The 24,931-nt window shown below is 57.7% G+C and overlaps 1 protein-coding gene across 2 annotated transcripts in view; it reads right to left on the reverse strand.

Annotated features, from left to right (window-relative positions):
- Positions 1–12: 12 nt before the first annotated feature.
- JARID2 (jumonji and AT-rich interaction domain containing 2) overlaps positions 13–24,931 on the reverse strand; it is a 244,949-nt gene continuing 220,030 nt past the window's right edge. For both annotated transcript variants that reach the window (XM_082639766.1, XM_082639765.1), the window contains exons 7-18: positions 22,361–23,393; positions 18,764–19,263; positions 16,449–16,541; positions 13,547–13,665; positions 13,388–13,458; positions 12,626–12,740; positions 10,322–10,427; positions 9,001–9,183; positions 8,445–8,575; positions 7,676–7,859; positions 4,695–4,802; positions 13–1,559 (exon numbers count right to left, since the gene is read on the reverse strand). In XM_082639766.1, the coding sequence (XP_082495892.1) occupies positions 1,398–1,559; positions 4,695–4,802; positions 7,676–7,859; positions 8,445–8,575; positions 9,001–9,183; positions 10,322–10,427; positions 12,626–12,740; positions 13,388–13,458; positions 13,547–13,665; positions 16,449–16,541; positions 18,764–19,263; positions 22,361–23,393 (2,805 nt within the window). In that variant the 3' untranslated portion in view covers positions 13–1,397. The remainder of the gene's footprint in view (positions 1,560–4,694; positions 4,803–7,675; positions 7,860–8,444; positions 8,576–9,000; positions 9,184–10,321; positions 10,428–12,625; positions 12,741–13,387; positions 13,459–13,546; positions 13,666–16,448; positions 16,542–18,763; positions 19,264–22,360; positions 23,394–24,931) is intronic.

Here is a 24,931-nt window from a genome sequence, read left to right on the forward strand (position 1 = left end):
ACAAAGAACAGCTTGTGAAAACAGTTTCCCTTTTTTATTCCACACGTACTGTACACACAACCGGAGAAGGGCAACAGCTACTCCATTATTATTTTTTTTGTTGTTGTTCAGTGATGTAAGCAGCACTTATAAATGTTACAAGAAAAACCCTGTAAGCATCCAATCCAACCGATGAAGAAACTGAAGTGTAAGGCTTTTCTTCATCTTGTCTTCTCACCCCCTCCCCTCCCCCACCCAGAAAAAGGCTCAAGTATTTAAAACAATTTACAGGCGTATATACAAAAGGGACGGGATTTTTTTTTTCTTTTTGTTACAACATGAAGAGAAAAAAATAGACCAGATGAGCGCAGGTACATTTTCACATTCAAAAAGAACGGCAGACCTCCTAGTGGCTCTAGATGTGATCGCCAACAGAACGAGTTTAGAAAGAAAGATTAATGCTGACCTGTGAAGGTGTAAAACAACAAGCTGTGAGATGAAGACGGAATGTTAGAAAGATTGCACATCCGTGACAAAGAAGCACTTGAGAGCTTCAATCACTTTTTTCCTTTTTTTTTTCTTAAGGATGCTATTGAAGGGTTTTTTGATAAAGTCGCCAACAGCACCAAAAAATAACAGAATGGATTTCCTAATGAAATCAGGCACAGGTTTCCCTCACGCGACCCCCTCCAAGGCAGGCAGTCTTCTTCTTCTCTTTCCTTTTTTTCCTTAAACAGATGCATAGTGATGTGCTGGTAAAGAGAACCTCGTCACTCCGACCTCCTCATTTTGCCTATGGTTAGGAAACAACGTCCACCTTCAGCTGCCATAACCGCCCAAAGAAACAAAATGGGGATTCTCCGGTTTTAACAATTACAAACTCATCCTGCACATGACAGAAGAAAAGACAGCCAAAGTAAAGCCATTTCTTTCAAGGTGTGTAGGGGTGTGTGTGTGTGTGTGTGTCTCCTATCCCTTTTCCTCTCTAGAAAAAAAATCTGCTCACATTACTGATGGTTTTAAATTTGTTCTCCAAACTTCACCCTCTTCAAAACTGGGTTAAAAAGCCTTTTTTCCCCCCAACAATTACAAAAAAACAAAACAAAAAAACAAACAAAAATCAAACAAAAAGGCTTTTGTCAGCCACAAGGGGCGATACAAATTAATAACAGCCCCTCAAGGGTTTTAAAACAGTGAATATACGGCAGTTTCAAAAATCTGACTGCAGTATCTAGGTATTCTAAGTACAAAAAAAGTTCAACAGTTTAATGCTAAAACAAAATTAGTTCTCTAAAACCAGAAGAAAATCTTCTTCAGAGCTAGTGCAAAGACAGCTTGTATCCTACAGCCAGTACTCCAAACTAGAATATAATAATTACAGAAAAGTATCTATCCCCCGGCCCACGGTGCTGGCGTCTTCATGAGGAGGAGGCAGCGGTGAGCCGGGAGGGCGGCACGTCCACCGTCGCTCTCTTGCGGGGCCCTCTTTTTGGTGTGGGTTTACCGAGACAGTTCTCAATGCTGCCGTTTTTACCAGATACCTTGCCACAGATCTGATTGACCAGGGTGATAATTTGTTCCTGTTTCGGGTTGAAAGGAAGACACAGGATTAGCCAACGGAAGAGTGTCGCCAGGACCCCCCAGGGAGTCACCTTCATCAAACCACGTCAGAGCGGCACAGAGGGGGGGTGGGGAGGGCTGGGTGGCCTTGGAAATCTGCCCCGAGGTTCCTGGGTGCGGCGGCCTGGGAGCTGGTTAGGACAACAACTTCCCGAGACCGAGGTCCCCTGGCCAGGCACCTCAACGAAACACTCCTCCTAGGGGAGAAACCTGCCTTTTCTCACCTGGAAGCCAAGGAAACGGTATGCCAAGTCCCTTCCTGATGGGCAGCTTCCTAACCCCGCTTCCCCCTCCAGGGAGCCCAGGAGTGCCCCCTGGTGGCTGTAAAGTCAAACGTTCACGAGCTGAAAGCCCTGAAATACCTGCAGCCCCAAAACCAGAGTAAGTGTGGGGCTGTTTCCTTAGAGCTGCTTTCCCGTCTCGTCTGTACCTCCACCCGTGTCCACGAGGTCCTTCGCCGCCGAGACAACACAGCAGCAGGCTTCCTGCTGCCGCCCCCTGGGCACCTCCTCGGGGCTGAGAGGCCGCCCGGGGCCCCAGCAGGAAGGGGAGGCCTGAGGGCCCCGTGCCTCTCACCTGGCTCCCTGCACGGTGACACATGCCTGGGGGCTGCCTGGTGCGCTCCCTGGCTACTCTGGAGCCTAAACCTGCGCTTGCAGATGAATACAAACACGTGTCTATAAACGTTCCTCATTCCCTCCGCCGCGAAGGGGAGAGAACGCAACAAGAGAACCATCTATCTGTTGGCGTCAAAAATACATGCGTAACTTTAACACAACTCGAAACAATCCAGTTTTAAAAGAAACCACGGGGAGGAGTATTAAAATGGCCCATGTTCTGACGTACACTGCAGAACACCTGCTGGAGCCAGGGACAGACGGACCAGGAGGACACGGGGACAGGACGCCACTCCTTCACTCAAGCCTGAGGGTCAGCCTAGTCCGGGCCCAGGCCTGCTCCCAGGCACTGCAGACATCCTTGGGCCACTTAAAGCACTTCCGATACACATGCTAATGAAGAACAAACAGATGAGCTTCATTAAAGCCCAGTTACCTGCAGCTAAAGCCACCTGGGCAGCAGGGGGGGGTCCAAGGAGGCAGCCACCCGCCCGCACCTGTGGGACCGAACGGCTGGACAGAGGGGGTCTGACTGCTGGGCACCGGGGGTCAGACCAGAGCTGTGCTCTCAAAAGCCATTTCTGAGATCCAACCCAGAGCTGGAAATTCCCCAGTTAAAAAAAAAAAAAATACAGTTCAACTCAACAGGGAACTGACTTGTGATTTTCATTTACTAAAACAGGCCACTGGCAAAGTAGGAGGTTTAACAAAACCTTTTCTCTTCCCTATGCGTGAGAACCAATGATTAAGCTTCAGACCGACAGACCCTACTACATATGTGATTCTTTTCCAGGATTTTGGTCACATCAAGACACCTAGCTCCAAGATGGGCTGGAGGTGGAAACTAACCCACGTTTTGTCGAGCTTCAGAATCATCTCGAGAAGCCCCAGCGCCGCCGGCTGTACCCTGCGAGTTGCCAGAGATGCTCTGACTCAGACACGAGGGTTTATTTTTAACCGTGTTCTGACATTTGCTGTTCAAGTGAAGAAGCAGGGAGGGGAAAGTGGTTATTGCCTTCGCTGAACATGCTCTTTAAAAACAAAGAAGACGCAAAGAGATCTGTTTTCAGCTTTCCAATCTTACAATTTAGCCAAAGGCTTCTGATCAAGTCTGACCGCAGCCTGAGACCCCACGGGTGCCCCCATCGCCTCCCAGGGCACCCGGCCCGGCCCTGCCCAGGGCTGCCATGTGTGATGCCCAGATGAGGCCGCCTTATGTGGGACTGGCCGCCCCAGGTTTCCAGGGCAGTGGGGATGGGGGAGCCAGCAGGTTCCACCCTCAGAGAGGGGCTCCCAGCTGGACACCACAGGGAGGAGGACGCTTCTCTGGAAGAGGGCGGGCCAGGAGGGGCAACGGGGTCCCCAGAGCAGTCTCCCAAGGTGACCCCCCCAAAAAGGGCCACGTGTCTCCGGAGCTGCGAGCTTGTACCTGGAAACGCAATCGCAGAGCAGCCTGGAAGCACGTAAAACACACGTGACGAGACGAGACAGGCTGCTCTGGAAGCGGAGCCCTGGGTGCTCCGTGACGGCTGAAGAAGCGCCCAGGGGCACCTAACGGGCAGTGGAGACCAGCCAACACAGAAAGCACCTCACACGGACCTGCCTCTGGGGATGGCTGCGGTTTTCACAGAGGGTGGAACTGGGATTTATTCAGAAGTTGAAGCCTTCAGGAGCAAACAGTGAAAGGCTCCGTGTCTGCCGAGGCCCTGGGGTGCGGACAAGGGTGCGGGTGCTCCCAGGGCCGCCCCCTCGGGTGCTCCCCGCAGCTCAGCAAGTGGCCGCAGGCTCTGAAGTTCACCACGCGCGGACCCACAGCAGAACCGCTGGCAGCTGTGGGGGAGGGACGCCCCCACGACTCGGGCAGGCGGGCACGGCGGTTGGCACGTGTCCCAGAGACCCCGCGGGGCCGGGGCCAGGAAGGCTTCTCAGGCCGAGTCCCAGGGCCCCAGGGTCCGGCTGCTCTGAGGACACGGAGACCAGATGGACGCAGCCGCGAGGCCCCTGAAGCGGCCCTCGGCCTGGAGCAAAGGGGAGCCCTGGCTTGGCCCTGCCAACTTCGGTCTCAGTCTGTCCCGCGCTGTCCCCTCAGGATCTGGGCCCCGACTGGAGGTGATGGCACAGTCCCCTCCAGACAATGGGGCAGCCACGCCCCGAAACCGAACTCCTTATGAACCAAGGCACCGAGGCCAGGAGGGAAAGCAGAGCTGAGCGCGCTGCAGACGCGCTCGCTGGGGCACAACAAAGCGCGAATAAGGACAAAAATCCCTGCAGCCTCCACTCCTGGTTTCTCCAGGCCAGTGGAACTCAAGCCGGACCTGCCCACTCCCCCATCCTGGCGTGAGGAGCTACCTTCCCAGCATGTCAGGCACCGTCCAGCCAGAAGGTGCCTGGAACCAGGCCGGCTGCACGCGGTCACAATGAGAGCTGTGACACGGACCACGTGGGCAGGGGGCCGTTGCCACCCTGCGAGGCACTGACCTCGTCGTAGCGGTACATGAGCTTCAGGCCACGGCAGGACTTCTGCTTCTCCACGTGGCGCAGGGCACACTCCAGACAGAAGACCACATTCTCGTTCTCCTGCACGACCTGCGGGATGAGAGGCACCCAGGGCTGAGGGGACTCGGGGGTGGGGGACAGGGGGGTGTCCCAGGAGCAGAGTGTGGGAGGCCACCACCCAGGCCAGGGGCATCTGTGACCCAGAGACACAGGATACTGACGAGAACACCGACAAGTCACTGGGACCGGGATCGTCCACCAGGAAACAAGTAAGTGACCATCTGTGAGCTGCACCCAAAGGCTTCGAGGGCCCTCTTGCCTCCTGTGCACTTTCCCGCCAGGGGGTCTGAGCGCGGCGGGCTGGTGGCCAAGGGCTGAGGGTTCTGAGGACTGCTGAGACTTCTGGTTCAAAAACTACACTGGTACAAAAGGTGCCAGAATGGCCACATCCTGGACACTTCGGCAACAACGTGTGTTTCCCCTGCTCTTGGGCGGCTCGGTTGGTCCAGCTGGTTTACACCACCTCGGGAGGCGGCACCTCTGTCCACACTCCAGCCAGCACGGTTCCTGATCCTTGCCATGCGAGCCTGAACCTCCAGTGCCCTGAGGATGCGGTGGCACCAGGGATGGGCTGAGGCCCCACAGATGCTCAGAGCTGTGTGTGTGGGGGGGGGCATCCCTCACCCCAACCCTGACTCCCTGTCCTGGTCTCACTCAGTGTAAACAATGCGAAAATGCTGCCTTGACACACCAGATGCAAGAGCATCACAGGTTTTTCATAAGGATTCAATGGGAAGACCTAGGTTTCTTATCTTCATTGTTGCTAAGCAAAGACAAGAAAACAAGCTGGGGACTTCCCTGGTGGCACAGTGGTTGGGAATCTGCCTGCCGGTGCAGGGGACACGGGTTCAAGCCCTGGTCCGGGAAGATCCCACGTGCCGCGGAGCAACTAAGCCCGTGCACCACAACTACTGAAGCCCACACGCCTAAAGCCTGTGCTCCGCAACAACAGAAGCCTGCGCACCGCAACGAAGAAGAGTAGTCCCCGCTCACCGCAACTAGAGAAAGCCGGAGCACAGCAGCAGAGACCCAATGCAGCCAAAAATAAATAAATAAATAAAAGTAAATAAATTTATAAAAAAATAAAAAAAATAAGCTGTAGGAATAAGGAAATGACACTTATTGGCACAAACACATCACCCGGGGCTGAGGACAGGAACAGACATAAATACGAAACAGTGAACAAAAACATATAAACCCCTTAGTACCTAAGCAAATGAAAAGCATATATAAATAAAACCTCAGTTTTTACCTATGTATTCAGGATATGTACTTTTTAAAATAACATTCTGGCTAAGAAATCCTGGTGACAACTCTCAAGGTACAGCTTTCAGAGGGAGAGCCTAAAAATGAGCCCACAGGAAAGGACCAGGGCCACATGAGGTCACAACAGAGTCACCCAGGCTCATGGGAAATACATGATGATTGTTTCCCACGAGAATAACTCCATTCTAATGCAAGAGGAACGGACACAGAACTATGTGGCTTTTATGAGCGATGTTCACAAAACATTTTTAAGATCTGTGGAAATTCTTATGACTTGTTTGTTTTAAAGACAGCACGGTTCTTGATGGTATCCTTTAAAAAGCCTCTGGGAAAAGAAAGCTAGATAGAAGAAAATATGTGAAGTGGGATGTGTGGTTGTTATGGACTGAATTATTACCCCCCTCCCCAAATTCAGACATTGAAGCCCTAACCCTCAGTAACTCCGGAGGTGACTTATTTGGAGAGAGAGCCTTCAAAGACATAATCAGGGAAACTGAGGTCATAAGGGTGGGTTCTAGTCCAATATGACTTACATCCTTTTAACAACAAGAGATTAACACACAAAAGCACACAGAGGAAAGGCCCTGTGAGTCCACAGGGCAAAGTGACCGTCTACGATCCAAGGAGAAGCCTCCGAGGGAGCCAACCCTGGTGACACATTGATCTTGGACTTCCAGCTTCTAGAACTATGAAAAAAGGGACTTCTGTTGCTCAAGGCAGCAGTTGGTGGTGCTCTGATACGGCAGCCCTAGCCAACGATTACAGTATTCCTCCCATTATTTCTTAGTGCTCTGACGTCTCACGTGTGACAAAGGGCATCTGGCTCAGCGGGAGTGGCCACGTAGTCCCCTCTTTGCAGGGCGGCCAGAGGGGTGCCGGGGACGCCTGGCGAGGGAGTGAGATGGCATCACAGCCGCGGCACGTGGCTAGGAGGCCAAGAGTCAGACCTGGGACGCGCCTGCCACCCTGCACCTCGGTGGCCACGTGGGGCTGCTGGGGATGCACGAGTGGGACATCGCGCTGGGCGTGGGGCGGGCACTTACTACCTAGGCTTCTCTCTCGGGAGGGGGATTCTGCACAGGCGGGGAGAGGGCAATGGCACCGGCTGAGGCCACAGCAGCGGGGGGCTTTCCTGCGTCTACAGAGACCTGTGTCAGGGCAGCTGCCCACGGGAGGCGAGAGGCGGGTCTGCACCGTCCAGCTGGCCGTCCAGCAAGGCTTCTGGATGGGGTCGCCTCTGGCCTGGGATGGGGTCGGCATAGGGACGCTAAGCATGTAACATAGCCCCAGGCTGGGCTGGATCAGCCCCTCAAGGAGGCTGCAGGAGCGACCAAGAAGGAAGGCAGACGGGCTGGACTGCGGCAGCTCAGGAGGCTGCCTTCCAGCCAGGACCAGACAGAGGGAGGCTGGAGACAGGAGGTGCTACTTTAACCAGACAGATTTCAGAGTCCACGGGGCAGCAAGATGAGTCACAGGGCTGAAGAGAAGCTAAAAGAGACAAGGAAAGAGATGGGGGCGGGGGCGGGCACACGTCTCCACAGGGCAGCTGCTTGAGGGAGGATGGGCAGGGGGCAGAGAAAGGCAGAGCTGGGGGTCAGGGAGATGGAGCAGCGGCCCCGAGGGAGGCATGGGCTCACCATGGACAGGTAGCACAGGTGCTGACAGATCTGACACCTCCTCTCCGAGGTCTCCAGCTGCAGCCACTTCCGAGGCTTTTTCTTCCCGTCGGGTGCGGCACTGCTGCCCTCGTGGCTGCCGTAGCGGGCGGAGGAGTGGAGGCCGGCCTCGAACAGCTGCCGCCGCTGCCGCAACTCCGTGTCCCTGTCCAGACACACGAGGCTCAGGGTGCCGAGCGGCTGGGCTGCGGGACCTCGGGGCCCAGCTTCCCCACCTGGGGCCTGCGTCCAAAGTCGAAAGGTCAGACCACCCCCTCAGGGCTCTCGGATGGCCGGGCCCTGCCTGCACCTGGGGCAAAGCGCCCAGTGCCAGCCAGGGTGCGCCCGGGCCAAGGACAGATGTGACAAACTATCTGCCGACGTCGGAATCAGAGGGTCAACAAGCGCGTGAAGATCGTGTGCTCTCCACCAGCTCCGCTGAGCCTCTGCAGGTCACATGGGAAGCCAGGCAAACGGTCACTTCAATTCCTGCCCCGTCTGCTCCTTCCCAGGGCCCTTCCTCGATGGCGAGGGGCACCAAGGACCCGTGAGGCCAGGGGTTCAGGAGCCACCTCCTGTCCATTTCCACAAAGAGGGTGCGCCTCCTGCAGCATCGGCACCCCGAAGTCTTCGCCCGCTGGCCAAGCCCCAGGCGGGCCCTGCAGCTCCGAGCTGGTGGCCGGCGGTTTCCCACAGAGGACGGGCCGCACCCCCATCCCGCCCGGCCTGGGCCCCGGGGTTCCTGTGTTACCTGAGCTCGTCCAGAAGGGCTGAGATGGTACTGAGAGTGGGACCGTTTTCCTTTTTCGCTTCCGCTTGTGCGATCTGGTAGAGTAACTTCTCCATGGAGAATGGCTTAGCTATGTGGCGACGCTTCATCTCCTGCAAGGGGCAGTCATGTCCCTTTAGGGCAGAATTTTCAATGCTAGGCAGCTGTCAAGGGTTTTCTTTACTGGGGAGGGGTCGCTATCTGAATTTTCAAATGTTGAATTCCATCTGGATTCAAAGCAATTGAAAACTGTACGACAATCGTGTCTCCCTGGAGAAGGACACCAGACACCAGGTACTTGTGGCTCCGCCAGTCAAGAACAGTGTTTGCCTTAAACACCTTCAGTACTGACCGCCCAGTACCGCCGTGGGTCAGTAACAGAGCTCGACGACTGTCACGATACAGTCAACCTCTAACAGCTCTCCCTCCCTAAAAAAAACTCTCAGCCAACTCAGGTTTCCAAGACTCACTTTGAAATTAAACATTATCTACACACAGACACACGCACAGGGACGCGTGCCAAGGGCCGCCTGCCTACCTTGGCCGTCTCGAAGCCCATACTCGTCCACTGGGTGGTGGCGAAGTGCACGGTCTCAGAGACGCTGTAGCCGCAACACACTTTGGACACAAAGGATCCCGGGAAGCAGACGACGAACTGGCCGCTCTGCTGCACCGTCCTGTGCACCTTGATCCCCTCCCGGCACAGCACCTCCGGGGAGATCTGTGGAGACGAGGGCTGAGCCGCACGCCCACAAAGGGCCGCCCTCCTGGGTGCCTCCCTCCCACCTTCCGGAGCTCTTTGCACGACAGCCTGCCAGCACACCTGCCCTCCAGACAGGGCATCGGGGCTTAAGCCTGCTTCAGACACAGATTACGTTTTGTATGAAAGACGTTTTGTTTCTCCTTTAGAAAATAAAGAGACGTAACTCCTAAACAAAGGAGGAGGAAGTTCTAAACTGATATAGGCCCAAGAGTGACGATTCAGGCAAAGGCGTGGCCGCTGTGTCCCCACAGGCACTGACCGGGTTGGACCAGGATCCGTGTGCACAGCACGGGGGCTGCGGGCCACCCCCCACCCCGGACGGGCTGCTGCTTACCTTCTCCAAGCCAAACCCAGAGTGAGGTGGGCCCGGAGCGAAAGGAGACCCAGGCAGGGTCAGCGGAGGCCAGAAAAGCCGTGAGCTCAGGTCGTCAGAACATAATTCTAGGCTAAAGAGGCTCCCGGCAGCTCAGCAGGCTCATGACTGTCTGAAAATAGGGTCAGCAGCCGCTGCGCTCATCCCTGAGTGATCCTGACCAGAGGCCCAGGTGGCCCAGTCGTCTAGCTGCCCAGCCCAGCCCAGCCCAGTCGCCATTTACAAAAAAAAAAAAAAACCACCAGGCCCGGAATAGAGTCAGAAGTCCCCACGAACATGAGCCCCGTGTCCTGGGCCATCAATCAGAGGAATGCACTTTAGTTTGGTTTTCATAAGAGAGGACGTTTTGCTTATGCTGGATCCCTGGAGGATTTAACTTTCATTGTCCTCTTTACCTTTGAGGGGCAGGTTGACAAAGAGGGTGAGTTAAAACAACTGTGTCGGGCTTCCCTGGTGGCGCAGTGGTTGAGAGTCCGCCTGCCGATGCAGGGGACACGGGTTCGTGCCCCGATCCCGGAGGATCCCACATGCCGCGGAGCGGCTGGGCCCGCGAGCCATGGCCGCGGAGCCTGTGTGTCCGGAGCCTGTGCTCCGCAGCGGGAGAGGCCACAGCAGTGAGAGGCCCGCGTACAGCAAAAAAAAAAAAAAAAAAAAAAAAAACAACTGTGTCGGCCACGCCACCTGACACAACCCCAGTCTCCACCACCGTCGTGGCCCCCGTACCATGACGTTGCTCTCGAGCATCTGCAGGCCGGGGGTGCCGTTGGCTTGCAGCAGGGTGTGCACCACGTCCTCGAGCTTGTTCTCCTCCTCAGCAGGAATGCAATACCTGGGTGGTTTGGAATCAGGGCAGAAGGAGTTGACAAGGACCCTCTGCCCGGGAGCCCATCCTCCACGCTCCCTCGGAGATGAGCAAACAGCAGCCTGGAAACTGGCCCTGGGCGCAGGAGGGGAGGTGGGCCCACTCGTAAGCGTCCCCAGGGTCTCTCCTCCCAGGGCAGCTCTGCGGCCACTCTAGCAGACAAACACGCTCCTCTTTTCTATGCAGATCTGACCTATGCGTGAGCCAAAAAGCCTTCAAACCAAAAGCAGATGTTTCAGAGCCGCTATAAATCAGATCCAGACACATCTGCACTCACAAGCCTCTCGTGAGCCTCCCAAGCTGTGACTCGTCGCTGGGCTGGCACCTGACGCTTTTCTGTAGCAGACAGAGGACGCTGCAGGACTAGGATTCGGTGTGGAATACACAAGAGACACGCAGCACGGCCAACGCCACAAGGGCCTGCGTCAGGTGAAGGGAGCGGCCACACAGGGGCCGGGGCTCAGACAACACGGACCCCGCTGGCTGGAGCCAAGGAGCCCGGGAAGATGGTGGGAGAAAACACGGCCTGAACTCAACCAGAAGAACCTGGACCCTCAGTGTGATCCCAGGGATCAGAATGGGAACCGCCACTTGTGTCTCAGGAGGACCCAGCAGGGACACACCTGCCACCTACAGCTCCTGAGATACTGGTGCAGGTGGTCAGCACACAAGGCAGGCACGTGCAGCCTCCTCAAGGCCCCCTCCTCTGGGACCTCCCAACCCCGCCGTCCACAGGCTTCAGTGGGACATCTAACGCCCCCGGAGCCGTGTGACAGGTCTTCAGGCTGCCCAGGCCTGGTGGGGAGGGCACCTGTGACGCATCCCTGGAGGTGAGGGATCAAGTCCTGACTTCCGCTGCTGAGAGGATGCACTCACCACATCGAGGGCTCTTTTCCTTTAAGTGCTTGTTACTTCAATGCCAACATATTCTGTTACGGATTTGTGATTCAAATCCAGGGTTTCTAACCTCAATCACATGTTTTAAGAAAAACCACACACCATGAAGTTCTCTGATCCTATCCGGCTGCCTCTCTACTCCCCATCAGCGAGGTTCCAGGGATTAGTCTTCACACAGCCCACAGAACCTAGGGTTTCCCTGCCTCTCACTCAATGGCCAGGCAGAACAACGACCACCGGGGCCACGAACTTTCACCCCATCACCCTGTGGGGGCGTGGGCCACGTCACTCCACTTTCCGATGAGGAACCAGGGTCTGGTGGGGCCCGTCACAGGCCTGCGGGGGACCCTGTGGCTCTCAACCCAGCCCGGCCGGTGCTGCCCGGCCGCGTCTCCGTGGGGAACGGCGCTGAGGGCTCAGTGGCTCCTGGAGGAGGGCACGCACACCCACAGCGTCCATGCAGCCGGCCGCCCTGCGCGGGACCGTCTGGCTGTCCACCCTCAGCTCTGCCCGAGACCCCAGCCCCACCGCATAAGATCAACCACAGGGCCTGCCCACCTCTAAACCGACCGCCACTCGCCCTGATGCAGCCGGAAGGCAGGGCGAGTCGTGATGGCCAGACTGCTGCCGACACTGGCTCCTTGGAGGGAGAACATTAGTTCTAAGACTTTGTTTGTTTTAATAAATGATGCTAATCATCCCATTAGGACAATAAACACAGTGTGGGATGGATGCGGTGCCGGTAGCCCGTGAGACGACAAGACATCTGATTATTTGCAGTGATTTCCCATCTGCCATCGTAAACAAAGGAGCTGCAGAGCCATCTCAGGTCAGGGCTGGTGAGCCTGACAGTTAAGGATCACGCCTGGGAAGCGGGCACAAGGCTTCCTGGGAAACAGACAAACCCGTGCATCTCCCACGGCAGGACTCCACTTCCAGTAAGACCTGCTCTCCCTCTGCAGTCGGTGGACTGAGCACTGCTCCCAGGCAGCTTTCTGCTGTACTCTGTTTCTGACCCTGCTATGAAACGAACGCCTGGAAATCAACCACCACCAGGGGAAAACCTCACAGAAGGAAACCCCCCTATTAGCAGGCGATGAGCATCACCTGAGCCAATTAAAATATTCTCCACCAGCTCGACTTCCAACACAGCTCCCCAGGCTGACATGACAGGGAACCCGGGACAAACTCGCCAAGTCAGTCCTCCAAGGCTGTCAGCCATCGGTGGGCGCGAGGTGGCATCAGGAGGCCGGGGCCAGGGTACTCACCAAATGCAGTCAGCACCAGTGTGTAAGTAGTCAATGTAGGGAAGGTGGTTTTGGTCTCGAGACCAGCATGAGGTAGAAAAGACCATGCCAATATTTAGCCAGGGAATTGTCACTCCTAGAACAAAGGGGACAGGGCAGGATGAAGACCAGTGTCTCAGGGTGACAGCAAGAGGAACTGCATCTTCTCCCCAAACAAGAGAAAGGAAGAAATAGGATTCAAAACCAGCCAAAACCCAGTGAGACGAAGGGACTTGCTCTTTCCTGCTTCTTACACAGAAACCAAGATCACGACACAAAACAGTAGCGGAAGAACATCTTAACTAGTGACTTAAGGCAGGAGGCAAGATGCTCAAGGAACACGACCACGACTGTTGCGACTGGCCACCAGCCAGGAAGCGGGGCCCCTTTGTTCGGGGGTAACCCCTCCCCCCCAGCATGGGGTCACCTCCTCCAGGGGCCCCTTCTTCCCGCAACACCCAGGACAACTGGTTTCCCTCCCGGCTGTGGGGCGGTAGCCCTATGGAGGCGGAACGTTAGCTCTGAAATTGGCCAAGGTGGAAAGCTGGCCATTACTCATCTGCCCAGCTGCTAGACCTGCGATTTGGTTTACCTTTCTGCATTTTTACTGACTTCAGCCATGATGCTGACCCCTCTCTCTTCTCTAACAATTCCAGTTCTCTCTACGCGCCGTGTGCCGCAGTCCCCTCCCCTCCAGCTTTCGACGGGGCGAGCTGGGTCCACAGCCACCCGAGGCAGGCTTACCAGGCACAGCACCAAGGTGACGCAGGATGGAGCCTGTGTTATTGGGGAGGACGGTGAGGTTCCATCCATGTCTGCAGAGGAAAGCACAGGGGCGTCACGGACGGGCGTGGAGGGGCACCGTCCAGTCCCCAGGACACGGGCAGGAGCGTCCGACGTTACCTTGAAAACGGTTCTGATTTTCCCACTGGGAAGCCGCTGCCGTGGGTGTTGGTGTCCACTTTGCCGCAGTGCACGGCCACGTGGCAGTCCTTCTCCTCCACGAGCCTCCAGTACTCTTGCTGCGGGGAGAGGGAGGGCCGTCAGCACCACCTTGCTGCCCGTGGCCGCGGGGCCCAGCTCAACTCAATGACGCGAGACGAAGGGACCATCTTCACCTAGAGCGATGGCCACTAGGGAGCAGGGGGACAGGGCTGCAGACAGACAACCGCACGCCCACGGTCACGGCAGCCACGTCCGTAGTGGACGACTGGATAAACACAAGGTACAACGTCCACAGAATACGACTCAGCCTCAAAAAGGAGGGCAACTCTGACACACGCGACAACACAGAGGAACCTTGAGGACTTCACGCGAAGTAGAATCAGCCAGTCTCAGAAGGACAAAGACCGTGATTCCACTCCCGTGAGGTACTCGAGACAGTCAAAGTCGGAGAGAGAGAAGAGCGGCGGTGTCACGGGCTGCGGGGAGGGAGGACGGGGGCTCCGTGTTTAACAGGAACCGACTTTCAGTTTGGGAAGATGGAAAAGTTCTGGAAATGGATGGTGGTGATGGTCACACAACAACGTGAATGGACTGCAGTGCCACTGAACTGCACTTAAAAATGGCTAAAATGGTAAATGTTGCACATATTTTACCACAATTAAAAATCATTTATACGAGGGGCTTCCCTGGTGGCGCAGTGGTTGAGAGTCCGCCTGCCAATGCAGGGGACACGGGTTCGTGCCCCGGTCCGGGAAGATCCCACATGCCGCGGAGCGGCTGGGCCCGTGAGCCATGGCCACTGAGCATGTGTGTCCGGAGCCTGTGCTCCGCAACGGGAGAGGCCACAGCAGCGAGAGGCCTGTGTACCGAAAAAAAAAAAAAAAAAAAAAAATTTATACGAAAGGGAGGGAGAAAGCGGTAACAGCAAAGGGGCTGAAGACGTCTGGCCACCGTCTGGAGGTGTAATCACCACAGCCCCAGGCAGGCGTCTCAGCAGACTCGGGCTGCAAGTGAGGGTCGGACCCCCAGGCTGTGACCCAAGCCAGCGAAACAGATGGGGGAGGGGTGGGCATGACCTAAACGACTGCAGGGCAAGAGGGGATCGGGATGCGCTTTGCTAACAGGTGAGAGGGGTTCAGTTTCCCCCCTCACTGTGTCTTCAGTCATCATTCCAGAAGCACAGCATTACCCGCCCCTGCTTCCTGGAACGCCACTTAAAGGAGGAAGCCTCACCCACGAGCCCCCGGTGTCAGCCACCACGCCGCCATGCGGCTCTTGCAACGAGACCAGCCTGGGGGCGGCCAGATGCCCCCCATCAAGGAGGAGGTCGACAGCATTAAATGCCCGGGTTCCCCAAACAGACGTCCCAGCAGGCAGGGGATGACGGAGCAGCAGACGGGTTCGGGCCAGTCCTGCCTAGACTCACACCAACCTCTGCTGGGTGAATAAAGAGGTGGGGGAGGAAGGGGGCCATCCGCTACGGGGGGGCCACTCGGGCTGGTGACACCGGACAAGGAGAGGGCCCAGCCTCTCTGCAGGATCTAGAAGTCAGCCAGACAAAGTGTGGAGTTTAGCAAATCTTCCCTTTGTGTTTAGATATTATACAACTATTAAAGCAAAACCTGGGCTTCCAGAGAGAATTAATTCCTGAGTAGGAAGCGACGGACAGTGACAACCGTAACCTTCAGGGACTCCCGACAAGGACCTGTGCTTGTAAAGCAAAGGCCTCTTTCTCCAGCTCTGATGTTCAGCCCCAGAGTCGCGTTCCTTTCCTCTGACGTTTCTCCCACAAATGGCACAGGCACTCGGGAAGCAACCAAGACGGCCATGTGTCCCAGAATCAGGGCCCCGCTGGCATCGCGGTAGATGGAACACGGCTTTGGCAGGACCAAAGGTCAGGCCACTGTGTGGTGTTCACAGATACCGCCCAGGGTGCAGACCCGGGGCCTAAAAGGAATGACGGTGATGCCAAAATTGAACACGGAATTCACCAACCTGGGAAACCAGGACTGAGCACCAGGGCGGGACCTCCTGGGCTTCTGACGGCTACCATCAGAGGCGGGGTCCCACGCACCACAGATGCAAGGGACCAGGCGTCCTGGTGACCCAGACTGTCCTGAAAGGCCCACTCCCGGGAAACCCGATCCAATCAGGGCTCGGGCGCCCTGGTGGTCAGCACGGTTTTACCAAGAGGAAGAAGCATATATCTTCGAAGAAAAAGACGTGCTCTGAGACCAGCTGTTCACCAAAAGCCAGGCTGCAGTCCGCATCACCGCATGCTCCACCAGCAGCCGCCCTGAACCAGCGAGAGAAGCCGGGCCTCTCCCTGCACAGGCCCACCTACGTCAGCATCCGGGCGCCCCCGGCCACCCCTCACACCGAACTCCCGCTCGCTGGCCTGGGCGCAGGACGCGCTTGCACCTCTCCAACCTCACGCAACTCAGAAGCACAGAAATGGCAACCTGCCAACCCCATTAAATGAAAAACAGGAGAGAGCAAAGGGCACAACTGTGGTTTCAGGGGATTCCAAACATTCTCTTGCAAAACAGGCACCCAGAGGACAGGGTGAGAAGGGCTGAGAGGCAGCCAGCTGGGCGGGGCCCGCCTGGGGCTCTCCCTGGGTCGCAGCCCCGGCTCCAGGGGAGTCAGGGCGAAGCCCGGGAGGCTCGCTGTCTCCATTACACCTTTGCTAACCCTGCACAAGTTGGGATCCACACGAGTTGAAACTTCTGGCCGCCCCCAGCGCCCAGACGATGGGCTGAGCGCTCACGACCCCTCCACCCACCCACCCCCAGGAGGCCCGGGGCTCCATCCCTGGCTCCAAGCGGAGCAGGGGGCCGGGACCGCCCAGCTCACGCACCTCGATTTCAGCTGGTGCGGGCTCCTTGCTGAAGCACATGTTCATGATATTTCTTGCTGTTCGGTAAAAAGTCGTTAAAGAAACAGACCTCCCCTGAAAAGAAAAGAAAAAAACAAGAGTCAAGCGTAAGAAACAAAGCAGAGCCAGGACCTCAACGCAGGCCACCTCGTCACAGGCCCCTGCGTGACGCGTCCCTGTGACCGGGGGCCGGGCCACGTCTTGAGTTGACACGAGCAGAGGCGGCGGAAAAACACTCCCCGGTGCCAACAAAGGAGGCGGAGGACCCCTGGCCATCCAGCGCCGGGCCAGACACCCCCGCCAGCCAGCAGAACGGGGTGCCACAGGAGCCCCGGGTGCACTGCAGGGCGCCCCGCTTAAAAGCTGCTTCCACTTCCTGGAGCAACAAGTGCAACGTGGCAAGGGCAGGAGAAAGGCTGTGGCCGGGGGAAACCAAGACAGACACCGGCTGCACCTCGGGACCGGGGACCCCGGGAAAGAAACTTGGGCGACGCCTACACCCACCCTGAGGTTCCTCACGTGAGAACCAGCCAGATGAGCAGCCCGGCCTCGCAGATGTGCAGGGGACACAGGGATCCGGCCCTTCTCTGCCACGGAGCCAGTCCCCGCCCCCCACGCAGCCCTGGGACAGCACGCAGGCTCTTCAGATTATCTAACGTCCCCTCCCCACCCCTGCACGCCACCCCTTCCTGGGAATGTTAGCAAGGACAAGCTCACTGGGGTGACCCATGGCATCACGGATATGCTTTGTTCTAAAGGCAAGCCCTGCACTCCTCCCTGACCAGGCACGCTCACCCCCTGACTGGGGAAGTACTTACTGAGCACCTACTGTGTGCAGGCCTGGTTCTAAGGGCTGCAGATAGAGCAGTGGTCAGAACAGACAACGTCCCTGGCCTCATGGTGGCCTGGGGAACTCTGACTCACACAAAACAGCTGGGAGGTGGCGCTAAGTGCGATGAACCAGAAGCAGAGGGGCAGGGCTGCCAGGCAGGTGGTCAGGGAGGGTCTCCTTAATGAGGCGATGCTGGAACAGCCCCGCAAACAGAGCCGCAGGTCTAGGAAGGGGGCAGACCTTTCTTGCCTGGGGAAGGACAGTCAAAGCACTCAGCTCGCAGACCCCACCCTTTGCTTTTGCTCTTCAGCTCTGTAAGTAGGGCTCTAACTAAAAGAGAAACGGCTGTACAAGTCCCGACTTCTCCTGACATGCCATTCATCACAAAATAAAATCCTAACTGCTAGGAGGAACCTGATTTTGTGTCAGCTAAAGCAAGGTGCCTGTAATTCAAGGCGATGACACCCAGCACACAGCAATCAATGCCCCCGGATGCTGAGGGGGCTCAGAACCTGGAGCCTCAAGCTCCCAGCCCCTCGGCGTACAGAGGTGCCATGGAGCACTGTCACGGCCACCAGACCGCAGCCACAGCTGGCCGGGTCCGGTAACAGGAAAAGCTCTAGGCAAGCAGGCATCTCTGTCCAGAAAGGAGGGCAGGACTCAAGCCTAGGAGAGAATGAGAAGCGAGGCACAGGGTGGCCAGAGGTGGGACCTCGGAGCGGGGACTCAAAGGGAAGAGGCCAAACTCAGGGCAGAACCGCAGATGCCCGACGCGTTCCCCAGACCACGGACAGGCTCGTGCGGTGGGAGCGTGACCACCGAGGCCTCCACGGGGCCCCTCCCCCGGAGCCTACGGGGCAGGTCACTGCTGGAGCAGTGCAGGGGCAGTGCCCAGTCTGTGCCCCCTCCCAGCCCGGGTCCCCAGCGCCCTGTGGACACAGAGCCAGGCCGCCAAGTGGGAAGACACCAGGACGCCACCTGGCTCCCCAGAGGAGGGCGCCTCGTCGGAATGGCTGGGCAGAAGCAGGGAGCCTCCCCTCCCCCTCCCGCTCCCCAGGAGACCCATGGTGGCGGACAGAAAGGAGCCGGCAGAGCCAGGCTGGGCAGGCTGGGTGGCAGTGGGGGCATGTCCATCGGGAGCTACAGAGGGCCGGGCCCCGATGGGCAGCCACTCCAGGACGAGGGGGTGTGGCTCCCAGGCTGCACTCCTGGCACATGGGCACACATGTGCGCACACAAACCCATTTAATGGACAGGAAGCCCAAGGCCATGGCGGGCAAGCGACTCCCCTGGCTGGGCGCCCAGTAACCTCATCCGGACACCCAGCCCCCTGCAGACTGCAGACACCTCTCTTTACGAGGAACGGAGCCAGAGCCGACTGCCGGGTCGCCAGGTCTCGGGAGCCTGACGCAGCGGAGCCCCCCGGGCCCGCATGTGCTCCCCAGGCCCCACCCAGGCGCCGCACCTTGTATATGCACTTGTGGAAGTCGCTGAGGATGCCTCTGTCGTCCTCCTCCTTCACCACCTCCTTTTCCTGAGCAAAGAGTCGCCGCCGCCCCGTCTTGAGCTGTGCGGGGCCCACCTCCTTCAGCTTGCTGCGGAAGCCGTTCCTGTGGGCCACGCCGTTGATGAGCCCGTTCTTGGGCTCAAAGCGGGGCAGCGGGTGGAAGCGGTTGTAGTCCTGCTCCGTGTGGCCCTCCAGGGGCCCCTTGCGCCTCTCCAGGCTCTCCTTCTCCATCAGCACCTCCTTCTCCAGGCGCCGGTGCTCCTCGGGGGACAGGGAGTCGTAGGAGAGCAGGTACTGGCAGTAGGCCTCCTGCAGCTTGGCCAGCCGGTCCTGGGCGGTTTTGGGGATGCGCAGCATGTCTGCTAGTTTGTTCCATTTTTTGAGGTCAGTCACTTGCTGCATGCCGCCCATCTCGTTAATCAGCCGGAAAAAGCAGGCCAGGTCGAGCTCACAGCCTCCTGGGACAGTGAGGGGAGAAAACACAGGGACGGTCGGTGAAAAGGCCCGGGAACAAGACCGTCCTCCATCACCCAAGAGCCCACGGGTGCCCGGTGCCCACTACACGCCAGAGATGCTGCCAGGCCCTGGGGTCAGAGCAGCAAGCAGAACAATCTAGTCTACAGAGAGACAGGGTTTAGACCTTCTTGGGCACTAGGATGATAAACAGAGCAGGACAGGCTGAGGGGCGGCCGTCTTAGGAGGGTGGCCAGGGCAGGTAGTCCCGAGGAGAGGACACTCAGGCAGAGGGCTGAATGGAAGGAGACGCGGCCAAGCAGATCCGCGAGGAGGACAAGTCCAGCGCCCCCTGGAGCAGGGGCAGGGTGCACACCCCTCACACCCCAGGAGGCAGGGTGATGGAACACGGCATCCCGGCTGGGGCTGGCAAGGCTTGGGTAGCGCCACCCGGCCACACCCACAAGCCAGCGTCACCCGGAACAGCTGCGATGTCAGCAAGTGTATACACGCAGTGTGTGTTGTCATTCCCGACCCCCCCAACACCCCCAGCGCACACGCACACACACACGGTAACTTATTTTCGATCCCCCCCAGGATTTCCGGGCAGCAGGCAGCAGCCACCACCCACCTCGGGGCAGGCAGTGGTCTCTCCCTCAGCTCCTCCCATCACCACTCACACAGAGGGCTGCTTATCCCAGGAGGTGTAGGGGCTCGCTTTCACTATGCCCCTTGATCACACTGTACAAAGCATGTCAAAACCCAGATGTGTCTGAATGCCCGCCAAGTGACTCTCTCAGTGGGACCTGGAAAATCAACCTCCCTTTGGCCAATAAAGGGGGAAAAAATCTTCCAGAATAACCATCCACTGGCTGTTAGGAGGTAAATACGCCACAAAATGGTAGGTGAGCAGAATAAACATTAAGAACATTTAGCTCTTTAAAGGGTGGGGATAGGTTTACATACGATAAATGAGCGGAAAAGCAGCGGGACCCCTGAGAGCAGCACGTGCATGCTGGGCGGCCGGGCAACACGGGGCCGCCTCGGCCAGGGGAAGGGTGAGCAGCGGCCCGAGTCCATCCACTGGGCTGGTAGGACGCTGGCATTGTCGTGGTCAGTGCAGTGGGGGCCACGTCGAGGAGGAAACTCGCCCCAACCCTGGCCGGGAGGGGCCTAAAGCCCAAGATTCCAAGATGCACTCCAGGCCCTGCTCTCAATTGGGGCAACTCCTGGGGCTGCCCGCACACCACCCGGACTTGCCGAGGTGAAGAGGGATGGGAGTCACCCCAAGGGGCTCAGACCACAGGCTGACCAGAAGGGAGGCAATCACTGTTATTCAACAGCACGGAGAAAACTGACCCAGTACTTGCAAATCCATTATCTCACTCCTCACCTGCTATCATCAACCCGTTCTCAGGACCACGAGGATGCTACGTGACAAAGTGCCGCCCTCACAGAGAAGGAGCAGCCGCTCTGTGGATTCTGGGAAATTCCTTCAAAACTACCAAGTCTCTCGCACGGCAAGGAGGCTGAGCTCAGAGCCACAGCCCGAGGCCTCAGCTCCTCTTCTGGAAGCTGACGACGCATTACAGCTGGGGTAACAGCAACGGGTGTGAACACACACACCACAGTGTCAGGTCCTCGCGACTTCTGGTGCCACGGGAGTCAAGGTTAAGGAAACCTACTCTGAATGGAAGATCGCTGGCTGCCTTCATGACGTCACCTGAGCACACCGCCTGTCCCCAGAAGACCTACCGCACCCCCCTAGCAGGCTGGGGGACCCAAGACGTCCCACTGCAGCCACGACTCGGTGAGGTTCTTGGTCACCCACGCAGCCAACGCCAAGCTCCCGAGAGGCTGGCACCTCCTCAGCCTGTTCCCACAGCCCTGTGCCACCTTCGACCACATCCCTGACAGTGGACCACAAACCAAGAATTCTTTCAATTTAAGTGATTCTCACCTGCTGAGAGCAATGATGAAACCTCCATCTTACACGGAGCCCTATCTCATTGCCAACTCGTGAGACCTAAACAACCGATAATATCTCCTCTGATCCCTGCCTCTAAAAACTTGTCCTCTCCAACTGGAGGAAGGACGTGCCTTATTCCTGTCGAGGGTCTAGAGCCAGAAGGGAAGCACGTGACTCACCTGGCAGACCCCAAAGGAACCCCCCTCCGCAGAACCGCTCATCTCTGACATTGCGAGTTCATCCCGGAGGCGCAGTAAGCGGGAGAGGAAGAGGGAAATGTGGATTCCAAGAGCCAGCGTAGGCTCTGCCTGGGGGCCAAGGGCCTTCACTACAGCGGGGTGTATGTTCACAAAAGCAGGCACCAAGGAGAGCTTTGCTTTAGTGACAGCCAGAGCTGTGCCTGCTCTCAGAATTGTTCCTGGACCTGTGGGTGCCACGAGGGCCCAGTAATCACCAGAAAAACTGAGATGCAAGGATAGATGAGCAGAGATAAATGGGCTGACATGTACCCCACCCACAAAGAGTCAGATGTTGAAGTCCTAACCTCGGGGCCGCAGAGTGTGACTGTACTTAGAGTCAGGGTCTTTAAAGAGGTAATTAAAGTAAAACGAGGTCATCATGATGGGTCCTAACCCAACATGACTGGTGTCCTTGTAGCAAGAGGAAGGGACATCAGGAACGTGCGCACAGAGCAAAGACCACGTGAGGACACAGGAGAAGGCGGCCGTCCACACGCCAAGGGGAGAGGCCTCAGGAGAAACCAACCCTGCCAACACCTTGCTTTCAGATTTCCAGCCTCCAGACTGTGAGAAATCACTTCCTGTAGGTCAAGCCTCCCAGCCTGCCGAACTCGGGTAAGGCAGCCCCCAGCAGACAGATGCGTGGGGGCAGCGTTCCCGCCCCTCTCGCCGGACACCACCCTGGCCTCAGCAAGGCGGCCCGCAGCTCGGGGCAGCAGGGGTCGCCTAGTGTGAGAGCGGGGGGTACAGGACCAGCCCTCCTCCTGCCACGAGCACCCCGCACCTGCAGAAAGGGAGGCCTCAGACTCCTCCCGAGCCAAGAAGGGCCTGGAGAAACTGGGGCGGACACCACGGGATGTGGGCAGGGGGGGTGGGGGTGGGGGGCGGCCTTACCTATGAGCGGGAGCTCGTCCATCGTGATGCCCTGAGATCTGAGGTGCTTCTTGATGCAGGCCAGCCGCTGCACATTGGGGCCCCAGCGCCGACCCAGCTTGTGGATGTGCTGGATCTGCGTGACAAAGCGCATCTCGTCGTTGAGCTTGCACTCCGGCCGCCAGTCCGGGGGCGGGATCACCCTGCACATGCCGTACTTCTCCACCTGAGGGCGCACCGACTCGATGTAGACGAGCGGATCGTGGAACTCCTTGGCCGACGGCCGCAAGACGGGGATCTCGTCCATGGCCGCCCACCCGGCCCTGCCGGCCCCCTTCTCGGCCTTGGCCGCCGCCTCGTGCGGCCGGGGCAGGGGCTCCGATTGCGAGGTAGAACGATTTTCACAGGGGGCGCCGTCCGGCTTGCCGTGTGCTTGTCTGCCCGGCGGGCCCTTGCCGGCCGTCACCCGCTTCGGCCGGTTCCTCTCCAGGCTCCGTTCGGGCACCTCCTTCTTCCCGTGGCCGCCAGGCGGCGCCTTCTCCGCGGGGGCCGGGGCCACCTTCCTGCCAGGACCCTCGGCAGCACCCGCCTCCCCCTTCATCTTCTTGGGGGGCGACTGCGGCTTGTCTGCCGGGGGCGCCTCTTCCAGCCTCCGCTTGGAGTTCCGCAGACCCTCCCGCAGCTGCCGCCCCCCGCCCTCCTTAGTGCATGACTTTGGGTTCAACCTGCCACTGACCTTGAGGCCATTGACGGTGTGCCCGGTGGACTTGGACGCCCCCCCGAGGGATAGCACCTGTTTTCGGGTTTTTGCATTGCTACTTTCAGTTTTCCCTGAGATTGTGTGGTTGACAGCTGAACTGGGCTTGTGGTGATTAGGTTTGGTTTCCTTGACCAGTTCTCTCTTGGCTTTGGTGTATGTGACAGTCCCCTTCGTCACCGTTGCAGTGTACTTCACAGTTTTGGACGGTGAAGGTCTGACTTCGCGCATCTTTTTGGCACTGGCTGCACTTGTACCCAGAGATGACATTCGAGTGACTCCGCCGACCTTAGAAACCTGGGAGCAGCAGAGGGAGAGAGGGGGAGTTAGCACCCGTCAGCGGGGACCACCCCACGCCGGACTCAGCAGCCGGCGCCCGCTTCTGGGAGGCGGTGGCACGGGGGTCCCGGGCAAGGCAGGCAGAACACACAGCCCCGAAGCCAGCTCGGAGATACCCGGTCTCAGGATCTCCGCAGGACTGGGGCCCATCCTTCCAAGCAAAAACACGCAGCCAACCTGGGTGCTGCCCAGGGGGTCTCCCGGGTGCGCTGTAACACGCACGTTTGTCGTCTGAAACTAGATGTTTCCCAGGGAGGACCCTCAACGTGCCTGCCCATCACCTGCCACAAGTTAATAACACCCGACAGCAAGGTCCTGCTGGTAAGGGGGCAGACACACAGGCGTGGCACACCTGTGCCAAGGAAAGACGTGGCTGCAGTTTCTCCTGTGCTCCCTACAGCAGCATGATCTGCCCGCAGAATTTTAAAATCCATGCTCAATAAGTAAAAAACAGAACAAAAATGCTACGGAAACACAGGAATAAGAGCACTCATGTGGCTCAGATGCCGGTCACGCGCCACGCCCAGAGGTGTAGCTGTCAGCTGTGGGCGTCTGCCAGTCAGTCACCCATGAGACAGGCCCCAGGGCACCTCACTGGATGCACCTCGCCTCTCTGATGAAGCAAAACAGGCCTGACCCCTTCTGCACAGACAGCTCCCATTTCCCGCCCCTACAAGCGTCCACATTCGGTCCTACGGGAATTTGGTAAACGATGAGCCTCTCTTCACAGCCATCTTACAGCTTGGACATCACAGTAATCTTGTGACACACAAAGGTCACCCTCATTTATAAAAAGAAGCCAGCGAGTGACAAGGGTGGACACCAGGAAAGCACTGATTTCCAAAGGATGCCGACGGGCCCAGAGCAGGAGCTGACGCTGCGCTGGTCCGGCGCGGACACCACGTCACAGCCCTGCCCCTCAGTGGCCTCTGACATGTCATTTCCCATCCCGGGTATCGAGTTCTCACATGCAACCAGGGATGCCAGGGTTACCTGAGCAACACCACCTCCCCAAAAGGCAGACTAAACATTATATGTGCTCACTGGGAAACAGCAGCTGTCTTTTCTCACCCATGAGCCCAGAGAAGAAGGTGACCCGGAGGAGGACCTGGGCTCCCGAGTTGGGGAAGCCATCTGGCACCTAAAGCAGTTCACACCTCTCCTGTCCACACCCAATGCACCCACGGGCTGTGCAGCTGCCCCACCCCTAGGACCAGGTCCTGGAGGGCCTGAGTCTCAGCGACCTCTGCACTAGGCCCAGGCCCAGCCCAGGTCGCTGGACCCCATCCCCAGAGTCTCCCATCCAGTAGGTCTGGGCTGGAGCCCGAGAGTCTGCATTTCTAATGAGGTTCTGGTGATGCTGAGCCTCAGCCAAGGACCTACTTTGGGAACCACGGCAGTAGACGGATCAACAGAAGGTTCTGAAAACAGAAAAAGGAAAGAAGCCCCCAGACCTGTATTTCTTCATTCGCCAATTACACGCGGTCCAATCAAAG

This window comes from Mesoplodon mirus, assembly GCF_964341445.2.
Source record: "Mesoplodon mirus genome assembly, chromosome: 12".
Taxonomy (NCBI): domain Eukaryota; kingdom Metazoa; phylum Chordata; class Mammalia; order Artiodactyla; family Ziphiidae; genus Mesoplodon; species Mesoplodon mirus.